Source organism: Pogoniulus pusillus, chromosome 7, assembly GCF_015220805.1.
Source record: "Pogoniulus pusillus isolate bPogPus1 chromosome 7, bPogPus1.pri, whole genome shotgun sequence".
In the NCBI taxonomy this organism is placed as follows: Eukaryota; Metazoa; Chordata; class Aves; order Piciformes; family Lybiidae; genus Pogoniulus; species Pogoniulus pusillus.
The window spans coordinates 7,011,095-7,029,764 of NC_087270.1; the positions used below are offsets into that span (position 1 = coordinate 7,011,095).

Consider the following 18,670-nt stretch of genomic DNA (forward strand, 5'->3'; position numbering starts at 1 on the left):
GCTCCGGCCCGTGATGTCACTGGCCGCTCCGGCCAAGTCCCCGTGGCAGCACCGTGCTCTTTCCTCCTTCCCTCACGGCGGCATCCCCATCCTCCCCCTCCTCCTCCCCCTCCTGCCGCCGCCCCGCCCCGCCGCGCCGGTGCCTGCTGCCGCGAGGCGCTGCGCCCCGCCCCATCGGTACCCGCGGGCGCCGAGCCCGCCGCGCTCACCTCTCCGCGCTGCCCTCTGCCGCAGGGGGGGCGAACGGGGAAGCCCCGCCGCGGCAGCTGCTGAGTCACGGCCTGAATTTCATCCTGCTCCTCCTCTTCCCCCGCGCCGCCGCCTCCCGTCAGGCTGCCGGCTTCAGCAGCGCGGTGCCGGCGGCGATGCCCGCCCCGCTGCCGGGGGGAGAGGCTGCTCGGCGCTGCTCGGCCGCTCGCTGCTCGCCGCAGAGCCGCGCACGCACACGGGCAGTCGGACGCTTGAGCCATGATTGCCGCGGCTTTTCTGGTCCTGCTGAGACCTTACAGCATCCAGTGCGCCCTCTTCTTGCTCCTGCTGCTGCTGGGGACCATCGCTACGATTTTATTCTTCTGCTGCTGGCATCGCAGGCTCCAGAAGGGCAGGCATCCCATCAAATCCGTCTTTTCGGGTCGCTCAAGGAGCCGAGGTGAGGATGCCGCTGGTGCCCGAGGGCGGAGGGAGGGTGCCTCGGGCCAATCCCGCGGTGCCTGCCGGCGGAGGGCCGCTATGCCTCCGTTTAGCCGGGCAAAGGCTTTAAAGAACATTTATGCCGAGCCCAGGACTGCGGCAGTCTTGTCTCCACCCATCCCTTAGCGAAACCTCGGCCCGCGGGAGGGAAGCGAGGGGTTGGGGAACCCCCACAGCCCTCCGTGGCCTCAGGTGCCGCAGAACTTTATGCACAACTTCTTCCCGATGAATTAAATATAAATGCCGGGCGGAGCTGCCAGCTGCGCCGGGAGAGCCAGAGCCCGGCTGGCAAAATGTGCCCAAGGGCGCGAATCTGACCGAACTGTTGGTCGGAGCAAAAGCTGAGGCGGAACCGGTGGAGCCTGAGTGTCTTTCTGCTTCCCTTCCAGATGCTGTTATGAGAACTCACCACTTTCGCTCTGAGGTAATTTATTTAGCACGCAATTTCAAGGTCAGAAGTTGTTCTCTTTACCCGTGTATGTGTAGTGGTGTGGTCTTGTGCTGATGAACCCACGTAGCAAACTTTCCATTTTGCATGAGACACCAACCATGTCCTCTCTCCTTTGGTTGTTTTTCCACGCAAAACGCCAGCTCTTCATTCCTGTCACCCGAACCGGCCTGCTGAGTGGTGTCACTTCCAAAGCAATTGGATCCCTCGAGAAAAGCGGTGCTTACTGGATGTGCCAGACCTCCCTCTGTCCAAAAAGCGACCCTGAGCCAGTTAGTGACTGCACTGCAAATAGGTGCAGAGCTGGGAGGCTTTGCGACTGCAGAGCTGCTCTCGCTGGCCTTGCTGCCAGCCCCCACCTGCACCTTGCTGTTTGTCAGGGAAGTTGCCCGCTTGGCTCGAGCAGTGCCGCGGGAGCTCCCAGAAGGATCCAGACTACAAACCTGCTTGGCTTGGTGCCTCGTTTTGTGACTGTATTCATAGGGCCAGGGAATCAAAACTCTCACATGCCAGTGCTAAAAGCATAACAGAAACCCCAGTCACATCCTAGGGGTTCCGAATGAGGAGCACAATTGCTGAGGAGGTACAGAAAGCAGTATTTGTTTTAGTATGTGCTTGGCTTCCGTGGTGTCCTGTGGAGCTCCTCTCCAGGTATTACTTTTGCTTGGTTTCTGCTGTTGATTTCAGGCATATCCTTATGCCATTGCCTGTTATTCTGAAAGCCTTGAGAGAGACTTATGCACTGAAATGATCTTTTGTTTTAAATTATTGTTATTTGTCTTTAATCCAGTTGTGGATGAGAAAATTAGTCAGAGGAGCCATATTTTGTCAAGTGTGGTTGGGATACTTTTCTACAACGGGGTCTGTACTGATAATTAGTTTTAACTCGTAACTGTTTTGAACTGTCATGAGAAGATGATGACATGGGGAATGTCTTGTCTTTAAACCATGAAAAGCATGGGTTTGTTGTTGACTGAACAGTGGTGCAGAACAGACACAACCCCTCATAAGTCAAAAGGTGTTTTTGTTATTTAATTCCTCCATCTGAAATCCTTGGTTTCCATGCAGAGTTCTCTCACTCTTTAGTTTGGATAGAGATGAAATGTAAAGTGTTATGCCCTTCTGAAGAACGTGTGACCCTATATAGGGACACTTGAAAGGGAAGTTTGCAAAGTAATCTATTGTTTTTACTTGAGGCAGTGGTTATGTGCACCCAGTTAGCAGTAGATGAAGTCAAAATATTTCCTAGACGTTTCCACTTAGTGAACCATTCTGGCATAAACCAATAACAACTGTTAAATTCTTTCACAACGTTCTGTGTTTTGTTTAGACAAACCAGCAGCATAGCTTAGAAGACTGAGAGGGGATTTGATAAACGTTTATAATAGTACCAAGTATCTGAAGGCTGGCCAGGGTAGGGGGGGACAGGCTCTGCTCACTGCTCCCTGGGATAGGACAAGGAGCAGTGGGTGTAAATTGCAGCAAAAGAGGTTCCACCTCAACACAAGGGGGAACTTTTTGACTGTAAGGGTCACAGAGCACTGGCACAGGCTCCCCAGGGAGGTCATGGAGTCTCCTTCTCTGGAGCCTTTCAAGGCCTGTCTGAATGTGTTCCTCTGTGATCTGTGTCAGACAGTATTGTCCTGCTCTGGCAGGGGGGTTGGACTCAATCTCCCTGGGTCACTTCCAACCCCTAACATCCTGTGATCCTATGATCCTGTGTGAAGTAAGTGATGGAGCTGGTTTCCCCTTTATTATCCTATGATGGACTTCTGACTCTTAAGAGAAGGTGATGATTTATTTGACGTAATTAAATCTTAATTTTCCTTTTTCTTTTCAAGTAAAAGCTTAATTTAATGATCCTAATTGAATTGATCAATAACAGGCTACAGGCATAGTCCCATGAAACAACTGGTGCTGGAACATGTCCAGAGAAGGGCAACAAAGCTGGTGAGGGGCCTGGAGCACAAACCCTATGAGGAGAGGTTGAGGGAGCTGGGCCTGTTTAGCCTGGAGAAGAGGAGGCTCAGGGGTGATCTTATTACTGTCTACAACTACCTGAAGGGGCATTGTAGCCAGGTGGGGGGTGGCCTCTTCTCCCAGGCAACCAGCAACAGAACAAGGGGACACAGTCTCAAGTTGTGCCAGGGTAGGTATAGGCTGGATATTAGGAAGAAGTTCTTCACAGAGAGAGTGATTGGCATTGGAATGGGCTGCCCAGGGAGGTGGTGGAGGCACCGTCCCTGGGGGTCTTCAAGAAAAGACTGGATGAGGCACTTAGTGCCATGGTCTAGTTGATTGGCTAGGGCTGGGTGCTAGGTTGGCCTGGATGATCTTGGAGGTCTCTTCCAACCTGGTTGATTCTATGATTCTATGATTCTCACATTATTGGAATCAGAATTTGACATTCTCATCCTGTATCAGCACAAAACATCATGCCCTCCCAGTTCCAATAAGATGGTGATGAAAGCAAAGCAATGTATGATAACTTGAAAAGAGAGGCTTTGCACCATCCCACCCCAAATGAACAATTCCAAGTTTGACAGCATAAGGACCATCTGTTAGCTTTCCACTAAGCTTAGTTATTTGTCAGGTGCAGTTATAAATAGCATTTCTTAATGACAAAACACAACAATGAAAAGTAGGTTGATAGTAAGTAGCAGTGAGTTGGCTTTCATCTCCTGAGAGCTGGGTTCAGAGCTGGCTTAGATCACACATGAACACGCAGGTAGTCTAGTGGCAGTGCACTGAGAGTGATAATGTCCCTGCCTACAGAACAATTTGTGCAGGATTGGCTGCTTGCCAGAAAAGCCTTATATTCAGGGAAATAGATTTGCAGCAAATTTATATTGAGTTTCTTCGTCAGAGCCACAGCTCCCATGGCATGTGTCTGCACTGTCCATATCAATGCATTGTCAGTGAAGACCTTTCCCTTTAGTATTAAAGCCCCACGTTAAGAAATAAGAAACCATACTATGGGAAGGTAAATACTACATTGAATAATGTATTTATGATCCTTAATCAGCTGTCCTGTCTTGAATTTTACATGACACAGTTGAATTGAATCCACAAATTGGCTTCGTGGGTCTTGATTTTGAATGTCTCTAAAACATGCATCATTGTTACACAGTGAGAGTCTATGCAGGTATTCTTCATTGCAGAATGGAATTAAACACTTGATTCCCTGCCTTAAAAGGAGGTGAATTTGCATAAATGATTACAGATGTAGAGTAGTTTAAAGCCTATCTTTGTTACAGCTGCTTCATAACAGAAAAGATAACCAGCAAGATGTGAATTTCCTGTGATAATACATATTTCTTTACTGCCATCTGAAATTTGTCAGGCCAATTTGTTTAGTTCTTTTTTATTGCAATCCTGTAAGTTTATTGTGACTATAATTGCTCTCCAGATTCTGCCACCCTGCTCAGGTACTAGAGATATTCCATGATGTCACATAGGAGTCACACTCACAAGAGTTAATATTTCTAATCTGAGGGAGACCTAGATATGCCATGGCTGTGAAAAGAAAACAAGTAAATTTCCAAGGGAAATATTCATTGCTTACATGACCAAACAGACTTTGATGTAGCTGTTTGCATTACTCTCTCCTTTCTTTAGTTTGAAGATCAGTTGTAGAATGAAATGTCTCTGCTCAACCAAAACAACACTGAAATAGCAGTATAACTTAGTGGGAGTTTTACCAAAATAGGGACTGTGGTCCTTTGTTGGTTTTAGTTTTTTATTATCATTATTCCCTGTATATTCAAAACTGATTGTTATCAGGGAGGTGCTGGAGTCACCGTCCCTGGAGGTGTTCAAGCAAAGCCTAGATGAGGCACTTGGTGCCATGGTCTAGTTGATTGGATAGGGCTGGGTGCTAGGTTGGCCTGGATGATCTTGGAGGTCTCTTCCAACCTGGTTGATTCTATGATTCTATGATTCATTCTTCTTGTGCTCTGTATAGAAGTCTGCTTTTTCAGGTAATACCAGAATTTTCTCTGAGTATTTTGAGGGCCTGGGCTTGATATAGTTCAGTGTTCATCATCTAGCACTGTATAAAGAGGTTAGAATTTCTTCCATACTTAAAATGTAAAGGCATTACTTTATGTATTGGTGTTGCCATTTTGTGTGATTTAAATTTCTTTCTGAATTAGTTTTCCTTATTGTTGAAGCCTCTGGAGTCACAGGATTAAGTGAGATTCTTAACCTTTCAGTTAAAAGCCCTTGTGCTGGAAGGAATTAATCCAAATGGCATAATTCTCAAAATCTTTTGTTTTGGGGGTAAGAACTGTTGAAGGTTCTCATTCAGGGTCTTTATGGTTTTCATGTGGTCGTGAAGGCATAATTTTGCTAATTGCTAAATCAGTAGTTGACTTTTTTGTATTACTGGGGAATAAAATCACTAGGTTTACAAGTCTTCAAGAGAGATGTTGAGGTGCTGGAAGGTGTCCAGAGAAGGGCGACAAAGCTGGTGAGGGGCCTGGAACACAAACCCTATGAGGAGAGGCTGAGGGAGCTGGGGGTGTTTAGCCTGCAGAAGAGGAGGCTCAGGGCAGACCTCATTGCTGTCTACAACTACCTGAAAGGGAGGTTGTAGCCAGGTGGGGGTTGGTCTCTTCTCTCAGGCAACCAGCAATAGAACAAGGGGACACAGTGTCAAATTGTGCCAGGGAAAGTCTAGGCTGGATGTTAGGAGGAGGTTGTTGGCAGAGTGAGTGATTGGCATTGGAATGGGCTGCCCAGGGAGGTGGTGGAGGCACCATTCCGGGAGGTATCACCCTGGAGGTGTTGAAGGAAAGCCTGGCTGAGGCACTTAGTGCCATGGTCTAGTTGATTGGATAGGGCTGGGTGCTAGGTTGGCCTGGATGATCTTGGAGGTCTCTTCCAACCTGGTTGATTCTATGATTCTATGATTCTACAGGTATAAACCGACTAGAAAGTAAATCCATAGAAGTTTTGCAGTCCACTGTAAAGTATGGCTTCACATAACCCAGGTGCATGCCTGGCAAGACTATATACAGTAAAGCAAACAGGAGTTCACACATTGTTAAGAGACTCTGGGAAGGCTAACAGCAAAGGCAGACCACAGCTGCAGCAAAATAATAACATTTGGTTGTTAGGATTTTGCAATCCCCACGTTTTTCTTCTTAGTCTCTCTTCTCAACAGTCACTACAAGGTTACATATATTCAATCTGTTGTTGTGACAAGACTGGTAGTGAAATAGGTCAGCCACGGCTGATGACAATTTTTAAGAGCAAATGAATTTGCTAAATCATCCATTATGGTATAACAGAGGCAAAACTGTAGCATAACAGCCTCTGGTAAATGCATGTCTTGACTTTGCCAACAGAAAAAATACTCATACATTTATCCCTTTGCCATAACTGTCCCCTTTCTGAGGCTGCTTGTGAGACAGTTGCCTGCAAATGCAGCTCTAGAGATCTTACAAAACAACTCTTTGAAGAGTTGCAGCATAATTTGTCCCAAGCATTGCAGTTATTTATGAACTGTTCCAGATATGTACAGCTCCAGTGAAAAGAGAAATCTGTTAGACCCTCCAAGCTAAATTTGAGTCTGCTGTTTGATTGGAGGGAGCGCATTTAAGCAGCCACAGAAATGTACAGGACTAGCTGGAAAAATACATTCATTCACCTATTCAAAGGATGTCTGTTTGTCTTTGTGGAGCTGAATCAGCCTGAAAGCATTTTACCTTTGTGTTTGGCATGCTTTTCCCCCAGGATGTTTAAACTGGTTTTCCATTAGCCATCAAAGGGTTAAGGAATAGGTTCAAGGGAAAACACATCCAAGATGAAAATAAATTGTCTTCTTGGATGCATGGAAGTGAAGCACTTTGTACAGGAATGAGTGCAGAGGTATAAATATAGGTTGCACTGTATAAAGACAAATTTTTCTATCAATTTTTCATGACATGCTCCCAGTAATGTGGCCAAACTGTTACATGGCAAACTAGGTACCACTAACATTCTGCTTGCTATATGTCATCTGCCCATCGCTGTTTGTAGACTGCAGTGCTGCCTTTAGATAGCCTAGCAAGCATTAGTGTATGCTCTGAAGCAGCCTGTTGGGCAATTGTATCACAAAACATATGGCAATTCTCTGGCTGCAATAGTGACAATCCCCTGCCTGTCATGGAAGTATTTCCTTATTCAGATTTCTCTGTATCTGCCCCTATCTCTTGAAATGTGTGTTTTAGGTGAGCTTGCAGCTTCAGTCGTGTTGTATACCAGTTAGAGTGCACATTCCTGGTGCACACAAGCAGCTGCTTCTGGGCCAGCAGAGCCCTGGTTTCAAAGGGATCCAGGTAGAGCATGGCTTGTTACCATCCACTGGCAGCCACAGATAAACAGAAATGGGAACTTCCAGCTACTGGTTTTTAGCCAAAGGTACCCTTGGACTGAAACACTATATTAAAATTGCTGAGGTCATAGTTGTGGTGGGCACATGTCTGAATCATAGAATCATGGAATAGTTTGGCTTGGGAGACCTTGAGGATCATCTAGTTCCAATTGCCCTTCCATGGGCAAGGACACCTGTTACTAGACCAAGCTGTTCAAATGCCATCCAGTCTGGCTTTGAACATTCCCAGGGCTGGAGCCTTCACAACTTATCTGGGCAACATGTTGCAGTGCCTTACCATCCTCGTGGTGAAGAATTTCTTCCCAGTGTCTAATCTCAATCTAGCTACTTCCAATTTGAAGCCATTACTCCTTGTCCTATAAATACATGCCTGTGTAAGAAGTTCCTCTCCAGCTCTCCTCTAGGTCCCCTTCAAATACTGAAAGACTGCGCTAAGGTGTCCCCAAAGCCTTCTTTTCTCCACTCTGAACAACCTCAACTCTCTCAGCCTGCCTTCATAGAAGGTGTTTCAGCCTTCTGGTCATCTTCATGGCCCTCCTCTGGACTCACTCTAACAGTTTCATGTTCTTCTTGTGTTGGAGGCTCCATAGCTGGACACAGTACTCCAGATGGATTCTCACAAAAGCAGAGTGAAGGGGGAGAACCCCCTCCCTTGACCTGCTGGCCATGCTGCTCTTGATGCAGCCCAGGATGGAGTTGTCCTTCTGGGCTACAAGACCACAGTGCTGCCTCATACTAGTGTCTCATCAACCAGTACCCTCAAGTCCTTCTCCTCAGGACTGCTCTCCATGTATTTGACATCCAGCCTGTGTTTGTGCTCAGAGTCACCCCAAGTACAGCAAAACAAGGGTTTATCTTGTAGAAACTGCTTTTACACAGACAGAAAGGGTCATGCAGGGATCCATAGATCACATACAGCTTAGAAAAGCCAAACCATCTACACTGATTTCTCAGTTACTGTGATTAGATTATTAGGGTGGCAAATGAGGTTACAGAAACAGCTCAACATGTTAGGTTGAGGGGATGAAATGAAAGGAATCACCACATGAACATGTGGAGTACAACCCTCAGGGCTGTGTTCTGCTCCTGGCCTGTTACGCATGTTTCCTAGGGCACTGCAGTGTCACACCATCACAGAATGCATTGGGTTGGAAGGGACCCTTGAAGGTCATCTTGTCCAATTCTCTGCAGTAAGCAGGGACATCTCTGACTGGATCAGGCTGCTCGGGGCCTCACCAAATTTGACCTTGAATATCGCCAGGGATGAGGACTCAATGTTATTCACATTGTTCCACTTCCAGACTTTTTCAAGGAGAGACAACTTTGGTGTGCTGTGGAAGAAGTATGCAGAACACAGGGTGAAGTCACTTTGCTGTTTTTGTGCATGATGTTGTTCATCATGTTCGGCCAGGCCTTGTCCAACATGAGTGGATGCCATCCAGAGCCACGGCTTCTCAGCCAGCCTGCTGTGCTTGGTGGCCTGGTGTGGGTCACAAGTTCTGAAGAGGGTGCCTTGGAGCCCCTTTGCCTCTTCTGGGCAAGGACTCAGCACAGTTACAGAGATGCTTCAGCAGGTCAGCAGGCCCACTGCTGATACATCTGATCTTGACCTAGTCTAGTGCTAGTGAAGCAGGTTTGGTTTTGAGCTGATTCCTCACACTTCTAGTTCCCTTGCAATCCTGGGTACCTGCTGTCAGATTACCTCTGTCACCCTAAGTGCTTGAGCCTCTGCTGTGCTCCCTTGTGCCCTACTGCCTTGCATCAAGGAGAGTAAGTGATTTGCTGTTCCTGACTCATCAGTGGGAATGAAACACGAGTGATGTGTGAAAACACAGCATCAGTTACAGAAACCAATTGCAGTTGACATTTGGGCAAATAACACATTTCTTGCAAGTTGTGCCAATGTCCTTATCGTCCCTGTCCACTCAGCTGCTTAAATACACCACTCGGCTTCAAGGTGGCAGGGTAGTAGAGCAGACTGGAAGTGAAACACTTCTTATAAGACTTAATTTTTGATTATTTAAATTGATGGCACTAACTACACTGAAATACAGATCCATATGACAGATATTTATCCTCCTCCTTTGTTGTAGAGAGAACAGAATGATACAACTAGGTCAAGGCATCATTCCTTTCTGATCTCCTGCTACCTTCCTGCCTGTAAAGTGCAGCCAAAGTCAGAAAGAGACTTTGCAAACCAGCATCTTACACAGCACAATAAGCTTGCTGCAGGAATTTGCAGTTTATAGTCCTCAGAGCTACTCAGCTGACCTAGTATAGGTGTCTGCTTCAGGATGAGTTGAGTGGTTCTTCAAGCCTCACTGGAAGTATAGACTGCATTCTTCATTGGCTAAAACAGGAGCTTAGGCTAGCTGCTCCTGAAGGAAAGACCTGTTCAGACAGATGTTGTGGTTACCTGAATCTGGGGATCTAAATAGGTGTCTGAATGCCATCCTAAGTATCTTTTTTAATAGATGCCTGTTAAGTCTGTCATCATCTATGTATCTGTTTTATGCTTGACAAAGTGCAGACCCATCTTCACATGCTGTGGAGACAAATTCTCTTACCAGTTTACGCTTGAAACATGCGTGCCGGACATAAACGTAATTCCTTTGTACCAGATGTTGGGCAGCACTCACAATCTGTTTGTTATTCTGATTCTCTTTCTTAGTGTATTTTTGACATTTAAATTTAGTTCCTTATGGCACATAGTTGATGGATACCATACACTGCTCAAGCTGAGGAGAGCTGATGAGATAGAAAACGGAGGAAGTAGGGATGGAAGAGGAACGTGCTTGGGGGATGTGCTAATGTATTCTAAATTAAACTTTCCCTTGCAAACCACTGATCAAGCAGTGCTCTGATTTATTTTTGTCCTTAACTGTTCTGCTCCTACTGTAGTCTTATGGTGCCCTGAGGTAACAGGGAAGGAACTGCCATCACAAAGACAAAGCAGTCATGGAGAGCTAGAAGCCTTCTTGTCAGAGAATGATAGAACTGCTTGGAAAACAGGCCTTGTTCTGTGGTGTATAGATTCAGACAGGAAAGAGGAGTTAGAGGGTATCTCGAGGAGTAACTGGGCATATTGTTTGGCTTTTTGCTTACACATCATCAGATCTTCCTAGTGTTACTGCTTCCCTGCTTTGGTAAACTTGACAGGAAAAAAACACTTCTGTGTAAACTGGCAGAGTCATGCAGCATACATCATTAAAAACTACCCTAAACTCACATCTAAAACCTAGGTTCACACAAAGCCTTGTAGGCATACACCTGGGGGCTGCTTAGGAACTGGAAAGCACAGTATTGATGTTGTGTTTTGTGAGCTTGGTTGGAAGAATAATCTCATCCAGGTTACATAAAAGAGAACTGCTTTTAATCCCTTTGAATGTGTGCATTTATTTTGGAATATGGTACATGCCAAATCAGAGTCTTTACTATCTGCAAATTGATTCCACCACTGCTTAGAGTTTAGGTTTTACAAGATAAGGATAATATTTTCTAAAATAAACATGAGGCAAGCAAAAAAGAAGTGAAAGTATGTTGAGGAGGGAGAGGAATGAGAAACTGAGTGTAAAAGCTTTCATTTGATGTTTTAAATCTTCCTTTGGAACTTTATAGGAGTAACTCTTAGGTTAAGTAAGAAGAAATAAGAAAACAAAGCTCAAGAGAACAACTACAACAACAACAACAAAAAAAAAACCCCAACCAAAACCCCTAAAGATTGCAGTCTATTTTCTTATACCTCTTAGAACCAGGAACAAACAAGTGCTGTTGCATACTCCTTGTGAGTTTTTGAAGTGAGTGAATGTAGGTAATCTTCCTGCGTTAGAGATTGAAGACATAGCTTTAATTAGCAGTCTTTACTACTAGGGAGAATGTATAAGTAGTTTGGAGGACTTAGATAATGTATTTTGGGTTGAAATTGAAGAATTGGCTTTTAAATAAAAGCAGTGATTTCTTTTCCTGTTTCTTTGTAGAATCATAGAATGTCAGGGTCTGGAAGGAGCATCTAAAGATCATCTGGTCCAGCTTCATTGCCAGAGGAGGGTCACCTAGAGCAGATCACACTGGAATGCATCCAGGTGGTTCTTGAATATCTCTAGAGAGGGAGACTCCACAACCTCCCTGGGCAGCTGGTTCCAGTGCTCTGTCACCCTCCCAGTGAAAAAAAATTCTTCCTCAGGTTCACATGGAGCCTCCTATGCCTTAACTTCCACCCATTGCCTCTTGTCACTGGGCATCACCAAGAAGAGGCTGGCTCCATCCTCCTGGCACTCACCCCTTATATATTTATAAACATGAATGAAGTCATCCCTTAGTTGTCTCCTCTCCAAGCTAAAAAATCCCAACTTCCTCAGTCTCTCCTCATAAGGAAGATGCTCAACTTCCTTAATCACTTTTGTGGCTCTGTGCTGGTCTCCCTCAAGCAGCTCCCTGTCCTTCTTGAACTGGGGGGCGCAGAACTGGACACAGTACTCCAGATGAGGCCACACCAGAGCAGAGTAGGAATGGAAGTCACTATGGGAGAAGGGAAATAATGCAATCTTAGTCACTCTTTAACTTAAAACTGTTTGTACAATACAGATGCATATATATGTATGTTTATGTGCTGCTGAAAGACTTCTAAATTTCTCTCTTCCAGCCTACAGAGGAATTTGATACAACCTGCCTTTTTAGTTCAAGTGTGTACTTGGCAGCTCTAAGGTTTAATTCAGCCTGTTTGCAAAACAGCTGAGAACTCTGGCATCTTGAGAATGGTTATGCTACTATGCATACTAATTTCTCCAGGCTCTAAGATGCTATAGGTTGTGTATGCATGAATGTTTTCAAGCTTTAAACAGGGTGGTATTGACAATGGTAATAGATGACAGTTCTCATGCATATGCAACCATTGTGAAAGCACACAAAATTGGATATTCTATCTGAGCTCCATTAGTGCACCTGCAAAAGTGCATTTAATCTCCAGGGCTCAAATATCTGTGAAGTCATCTGCAAATGCATTTGAGTTCTTTGTCATTCCTGCAGTTGTGCTGACTTGTGGTGTAATGATAGCTCGTGATTTTTTTGTGGTTTACTGAAGTTCTGCCAGAAGGCAAACTGTGCTGAAGTTCACTGTTCACTGAAGTTAATGCAAAGATTTCTGTTGGCTCCAGCTGGCCGTCAGATAATGCACCCTTGCTTCTCTTGAAGCTGATGTGGAGTGACTGCAAAAAACATAGGCTGTCTGGAAAGGATTTCAAGATTTGAATTCCAACATCCAATGTATAAAATACATGCTGGAAATGCATGTATAAAATACATGCTGGGGAAAAAAAGAGAAGAACCAATATGGTTTCTTACCATGCTTAAAAAATGATATGCTGAAGGCAGTAAGATAGTAGAAACTAGAATGGAGAGGAAGTTTTTCTGGTGAATTAATACAGTTGCACACTGAAAGAATGAGGCAGTCAAATATGCATGTCACTAGAACAGTCATACACATGTGAGGTAGCACTGATGTAGTAATATGGTGCTATTAAAGTATTAGACTAGAAATCAGAAAGAAACACAGAAAAACTGAATAGTGAAAGAAAAAGGTTCAAGATATTATCCCAAATGCCCACATCTGTAAATAAAAAGGCCAAAGTTGTCTAGACAAGTTTTTAAGGAAGTTTAAAGATCCTGGTTTTTACATTAATGAATGGGCAAGGAATGGGAATAGGCAAAACCATAACAGGGATTGTGGAGTATAACTCACTGGGTTACCAAATGCCAGACCACACCTGATGTTCATAAAGGCAAAGCTGGGTGTATTACAGAGAAAAATAATTTACCCACTTCATTAAGTTTATGGTCTCCAGAAAGGGCCTTTTGAATTATTTTTAACAATTCAGAAAATAACTCTTTCAGCTGTGAGGCCTGATCAGCAAAGAAAATGGGGTGGGAAGCATTTAAACGGAACTATTACATCTGTCAGTAATACAAATTTACAGGAGTACTGTGCTGAATTATGGGCATCCAGCAAGAGTGATGTCTGTGAATAAGGACATGTAAAACTCTCACCAAAAAAAACCCAACCCAAACCCCAAAATCAAAAGTGATGGGCAGTCTGGTAGAGTGATTAGCAAGCAAATGGAAAAGTGTTTGAATATCCCATCTGAGCTGTGATGCCATCAGGCTAAGTGTTGCAGTGTAATGTTGTCTGAGCTTGTTCTGCTCATCTTCCTGAAGTTAGTGACTTGTAAAGGAAGCAGGACAATCCATGCTGAGTTGTTTTCAGTAACCATAGACCAGCCTCTAACTCCCCTTGTAAAATGATTATAAAGATGATAATAAACACAGATTCTTTACTAAGCTCAGGCTAATTGTTAGCTGTTCTTCCCTGATGGTTTTGCTGTAGTACACAGTTAGGAGACAGTTTTGCTTTGTGAAATGTGATCTGACCAGTTGTTTGGGCCATGGATGTTGAAGAAGAATGAAAGGCAGACTAGCAGTCTTTTTTTCTCATTCTACTCAGTAACAACCAATATCCATAATTTGGTTACCTCTCTAAATTTTCTCCTTTGACAAAGAAAAAGCTGCTCTCTAGGAATAAATACAATGCACCTTTGTATTCTTGTAGCAGCCTGAACTACGTACTTCTACCTTCTTGGTGTTTCTCTTGCCGTTTCTGACTGTTTCAAAGGTATCACAGTGTCACAGTATCACAGTATCACGAAGGTTGGAAGAGACCTCACAGATCATCAAGTCCAACCCTTTACCACACAGCTCAAGGCCAGACAATGGCACCAAGTGCCACGTCCAATCCTGCCTTGAACAGCTCCAGGGACGGCGACTCCACCACCTCCCCGGGCAGCCCATTCCAGTGTCCAATGACTCTCTCAGTGAAGAACTTTCTCCTCACCTCAAGCCTAAATCTCCCCTGGTGTAGCCTGAGGCTGTGTCCTCTTGTTCTGGTGCTGGCCACCTGAGAGAAGAGAGCAACCTCCTCCTGGCCACAACCACCCTTCAAGTAGTTGCAGACAGCAATAAGGTCACCCCTGAGCCTCCTCTTCTCCAGGCTAACCAATCCCAGCTCCCTCAGCCTCTCCTCGTAGGGCTGTGCTCAAGGCCTCTCCCCAGCCTTGTTGCCCTTCTCTGGACAAACTCAAGCATCTCAATATCCTTCTTAAATTGAGTGGCCCAGAACCGGAGACAGTACTCAAGGTGTGGTCTAACCAGTGCAGAGTACAGGGGCAGAATGACCTCCCTGCTCCTGCTGACCACACCATTCCTGATGCAGGCCAGGATGCCACTGGCTCTCTTGGCCACCTGGGCACACTGCTGGCTCATGTTCAGGCGGGTATCAATCAGCACCCCCAGATCCCTCTCTGTCTGGCTGCTCTCCAGCCACTCTGACCCCAGCCTGTATCTCTGCATGGGGTTGCTGTGGCCAAAGTGCAGCACTGGCACTTGGAGCTATTGAACCCCATCCCATTGGCCTCTGCCCATCTGTCCAGGTGGTCAGGGTCCCGCTGCAGAGCCCTTCTGCAGGTCAGGTCATCCTCTTGGAGTCACCATCCCTGGAGGTGTTCAAGCAAAGCCTGGATGAGGCACTCAGTGTCATGGTCTAGATGACTGGCTAGGTCTGGGTGCTAGGTTGGACTGGATGATCTTGGAAGTCTCTTCCAACCTGGTTGATTCTGTGATTCTATGATTCTATGAAATGAATAGTGTACTGAAGTCAGACCAAAGCCCAGCTATTATAAATCGGACTCATCCTGTCTTATTTTGGATATTTACAGTTCTGGATGTCTATAAATGAAGCAGTCAGCTTGGGCTCCATTTATGGCCAATGAAGAGAATTAGGTGCCATTAGGGAATTGTTCATCTGACTTCAGTGTCTATAAAGGGAACCCACGCTGAGCTTTGGTCAGAGGAGTCCCACACTGTGTTTCTATACACAAGACACCAGTCATTGAATCAGAGGTGTGAAGTTAAAACTTGGCTGAATAAAAAGGTACTTTTTTACAGAACCTTGCTATGGAAGCAGTTTCACACAACTGGTAGGTTGTGTGTTCTGGCATGCTGCACTCTGGCTTGCAACATTCATCATTGGTTTGAGAGTAAAAACAGGCACAGCAGATCCTTTCAGTATACTACACTTCATTCCAGAAAATAAACTTTCAGAGAAGGCTTAAAGGATGAGTTTCAGCTAAAATAGGCTGATGTCCCCAGTTGTCTTTCACAGACAGAAAAGCTCCCTTGAGGGTAGATGCACTGGTACCAAGACACCTCTGGATCATAGAATCATAGAATCAAGCAGGTTGGAAGAGACCTCCAAGATCACCCGGTCCAACCTATCACCCAGCCCTAGGCAGTCAACTAGACCATGGCACTAAGTGCCTCATCCAGTCTTGTCTTTTCTGCTCCTTCCTGTCACAGCTACAGTGGCTACCTTTAGCTTTGGCTCTTCATGTACTTGACAGCACTTTCAGTTCTCAAGCCAATGGGCTGGGGCCAGCAGGAACTCATGGAGAGGCTTAGACCAGGCATCATCAAGGTCCTAGTTGTAAAGGGTCTAGATGCACCATTCTTACCATTCATAGAATTATAGAATCAACCAGGTTGGAAGAGACCTCCAAGGTCATCCAAATCCAACCTATCCCCCAGCCCACTGGTAATTCAGACCTAGTCTCAGGTGCCTATAAAGTTCTAACTCTGCTGAAGATGTTCTCTAGTGGTTTCAGTCCCCCCTATTCTGTAAAAGGAGCTGTTCAGCCATATCACAGCATCATCATTTCTGCTGGCAGTTGTGCTCGCAGGTATATATTCTGCTGACTGTAAACTATGACTAGAAAGATCAGTCTTCATGGATTCAAACAGACTCCAACTGGAAGGATGCACCTGAATGCTCTTGGAGAGGAGATAATCCCAGGTTCAGTTTGCTGCTGATACCTAAACTGGTTCTGGTGATTATCACAGTATCACAGTATCACAGTATCACCAGGGTTGGAAGAGACCTCACAGATCATCAAGTCCAACCCTTTACCACAGAGCTCAAGGCTAGACCATGGCACCAAGTGCCACGTCCAATCCTGCCTTGAACAGCTCCAGGGACGGCGACTCCACCACCTCCCCAGGCAGCCCATTCCAGTGTCCAATGACTCTCTCAGTGAAGAACTTTCTCCTCACCTCCAGCCTAAATCTCCCCTGGCGCAGCCTGAGGCTGTGTCCTCTTGTTCTGGTGCTGGCCACCTGAGAGAAGAGAGCAACCTCCTCCTGGCCACAACCACCCCTCAGGTAGTTGTAGACAGCAATAAGGTCACCCCTGAGCCTCCTCTTCTCCAGGCTAACCAATCCCAGCTCCCTCAGCCTCTCCTCGTAGGGCTGTGCTCAAGGCCTCTCCCCAGCCTCGTCGCCCTTCTCTGGACACGCTCAAGCATCTCAATGTCCCTCCTAAACTGGGGGGCCCAGAACTGAACACAGTACTCAAGGTGTGGTCTAAGCAGTGCAGAGTACAGGGGCAGAATGACCTCCCTGCTCCTGCTGACCACACCATTCCTGATGCAGGCCAGGATGCCACTGGCTCTCTTGGCCACCTGGGCACACTGCTGGCTCATGTTCAGGTGGGTATCAATCAGCACCCCCAGATCCCTCTCTGTCTGGCTGCTCTCCAGCCACTCCGACCCCAGCCTGTATCTCTGCATGGGGTTGATGTGGCCAAAGTGCAGCACCCTGCACTTGGAGCTATTGAACCCCATCCCCTTGGACTCTGCCCATCTGTCCAGGCGGTCAAGGTCCCGCTACAGAGCCCTTCTGCCCTCCAACCCAGCCACATCTGCCCCCAGCTTGGTGTCATCTGCAAACTTGCTGATGACTGACTCCATGCCCTCATCCAGATCATCTGAGTTGTTTCTTTGATTGATAGTGTTGTAGTGTCAATCTGCATGCAGTTATTTTAGAATTCAGGAGACAGACATTCTGAAAATATGCATTTGAAGTCGTTTGGTTTGCCTTCTTTCAGAATTTTACAGGCTTATAGATTTGGGGACCACAACAACAGGCATAAAAATGAGTCAGGCAGTAGGCTGTAGGAACGGGCAGCTCCCTCTCAGCACAAACAACAAGCAAAGGTTTGTCCCTGTCCAGTGACACAGCATTCCCATGATACCGGAAACTACAAATTGCTTAATGCTGTTAGAGCAACCTTCTTATACTGCCTGCTGTCCTGGCTTGGCCCCAGCCAGCAGCTGAGCACTGTGTGGCTGCTTGCTTGCCCTTCCCCCTTCCCCTATGGGCTGGGAAGGGAGGTCAGGAGAAAAAGGTAAAATCCCATGGTTTGAGATAAGAAGTGTTTAACAAACAACACTGTGAGGAGAGGCTGAGGGAGCTGAGGGTGTGCAGCCTGGAGAAGAGGAGGCTCAGGAGTGACCTCACTGCTGTCTACAACTACCTGAAGGGAGGTTGTAGCCAGGTGGGGGTTGGTCTCTTCTGCCAGGCAACCAGCAACAGAACAAGGAGACACAGTCTCAAGTTGTGCCAGGGGAAGTCTAGGCTGGATGTTAGGAGGAAGTTCTTACCAAAGTGATTGGCATTGGAATGGGCTGCCCAGGGAGGTGGTGAAATCACCATCTCTGGAGGTGTTCAAGGAAAGCCTGGATGAGGCACTTAGTGCCATGGTCTAGCTGACTGGCTAGAGCTGGGTGCTAGGTTGGCCTGGATGATCTTGGAGGTCTCTTCCAACCTGGTTGATTCTATGATGCTGTTCTATTATGAATGAAATAATATATAAAATGACTGATGTTCAACACAACTGCTCACTGCCCCAAACACTGCTGACACCACCCAGATGCTGGGGATGCTCTGCCCACTTGAACTGGGCACACTTTTGCCAACCAGCTCCACTTTTATATATAGTGGGCATGACATCGCTTGGCTGGTTCAATTTAGCTATCCTGGCTGTGGCCCTTCCTGGCTTCTTACGAAGATGATCTATATCTTAGCTGAACCCAGGACACCTGTGTGACTTTAAAATCCCTAGGATTTTCTCCATGATTTGGCCTCAGGTGTTGTGCTGTGCATTATCAATATTCTGTAATACTTTTCTGCTCTTCTCTGAGCACTGACTTAACATCTCAAATGGTGCTGCCTTTGCCAAGCATAGATCTAGGTGATTTTAACAGTTTAAAGTT

The 18,670-nt window shown here is 46.0% G+C and overlaps 1 protein-coding gene across 3 annotated transcripts in view; it reads left to right on the plus strand.

The window, feature by feature from the left end:
* Nucleotides 1–372: 372 nt before the first annotated feature.
* Nucleotides 373–18,670, plus strand: part of DST (dystonin) — a 337,092-nt gene continuing 318,794 nt past the window's right edge. Inside the window, exons 1-2 of one of the 3 annotated variants that reach the window (XM_064145802.1) lie at nucleotides 373–649; nucleotides 1,080–1,114. In XM_064145802.1, the coding sequence (XP_064001872.1) occupies nucleotides 469–649; nucleotides 1,080–1,114 (216 nt within the window). In that variant the 5' untranslated portion in view covers nucleotides 373–468. Of the gene's footprint in view, nucleotides 650–1,079; nucleotides 1,142–18,670 lie in introns of all 3 variants that reach the window. The other 2 variants (XM_064145796.1, XM_064145803.1) reach the window with 2 other exon arrangements.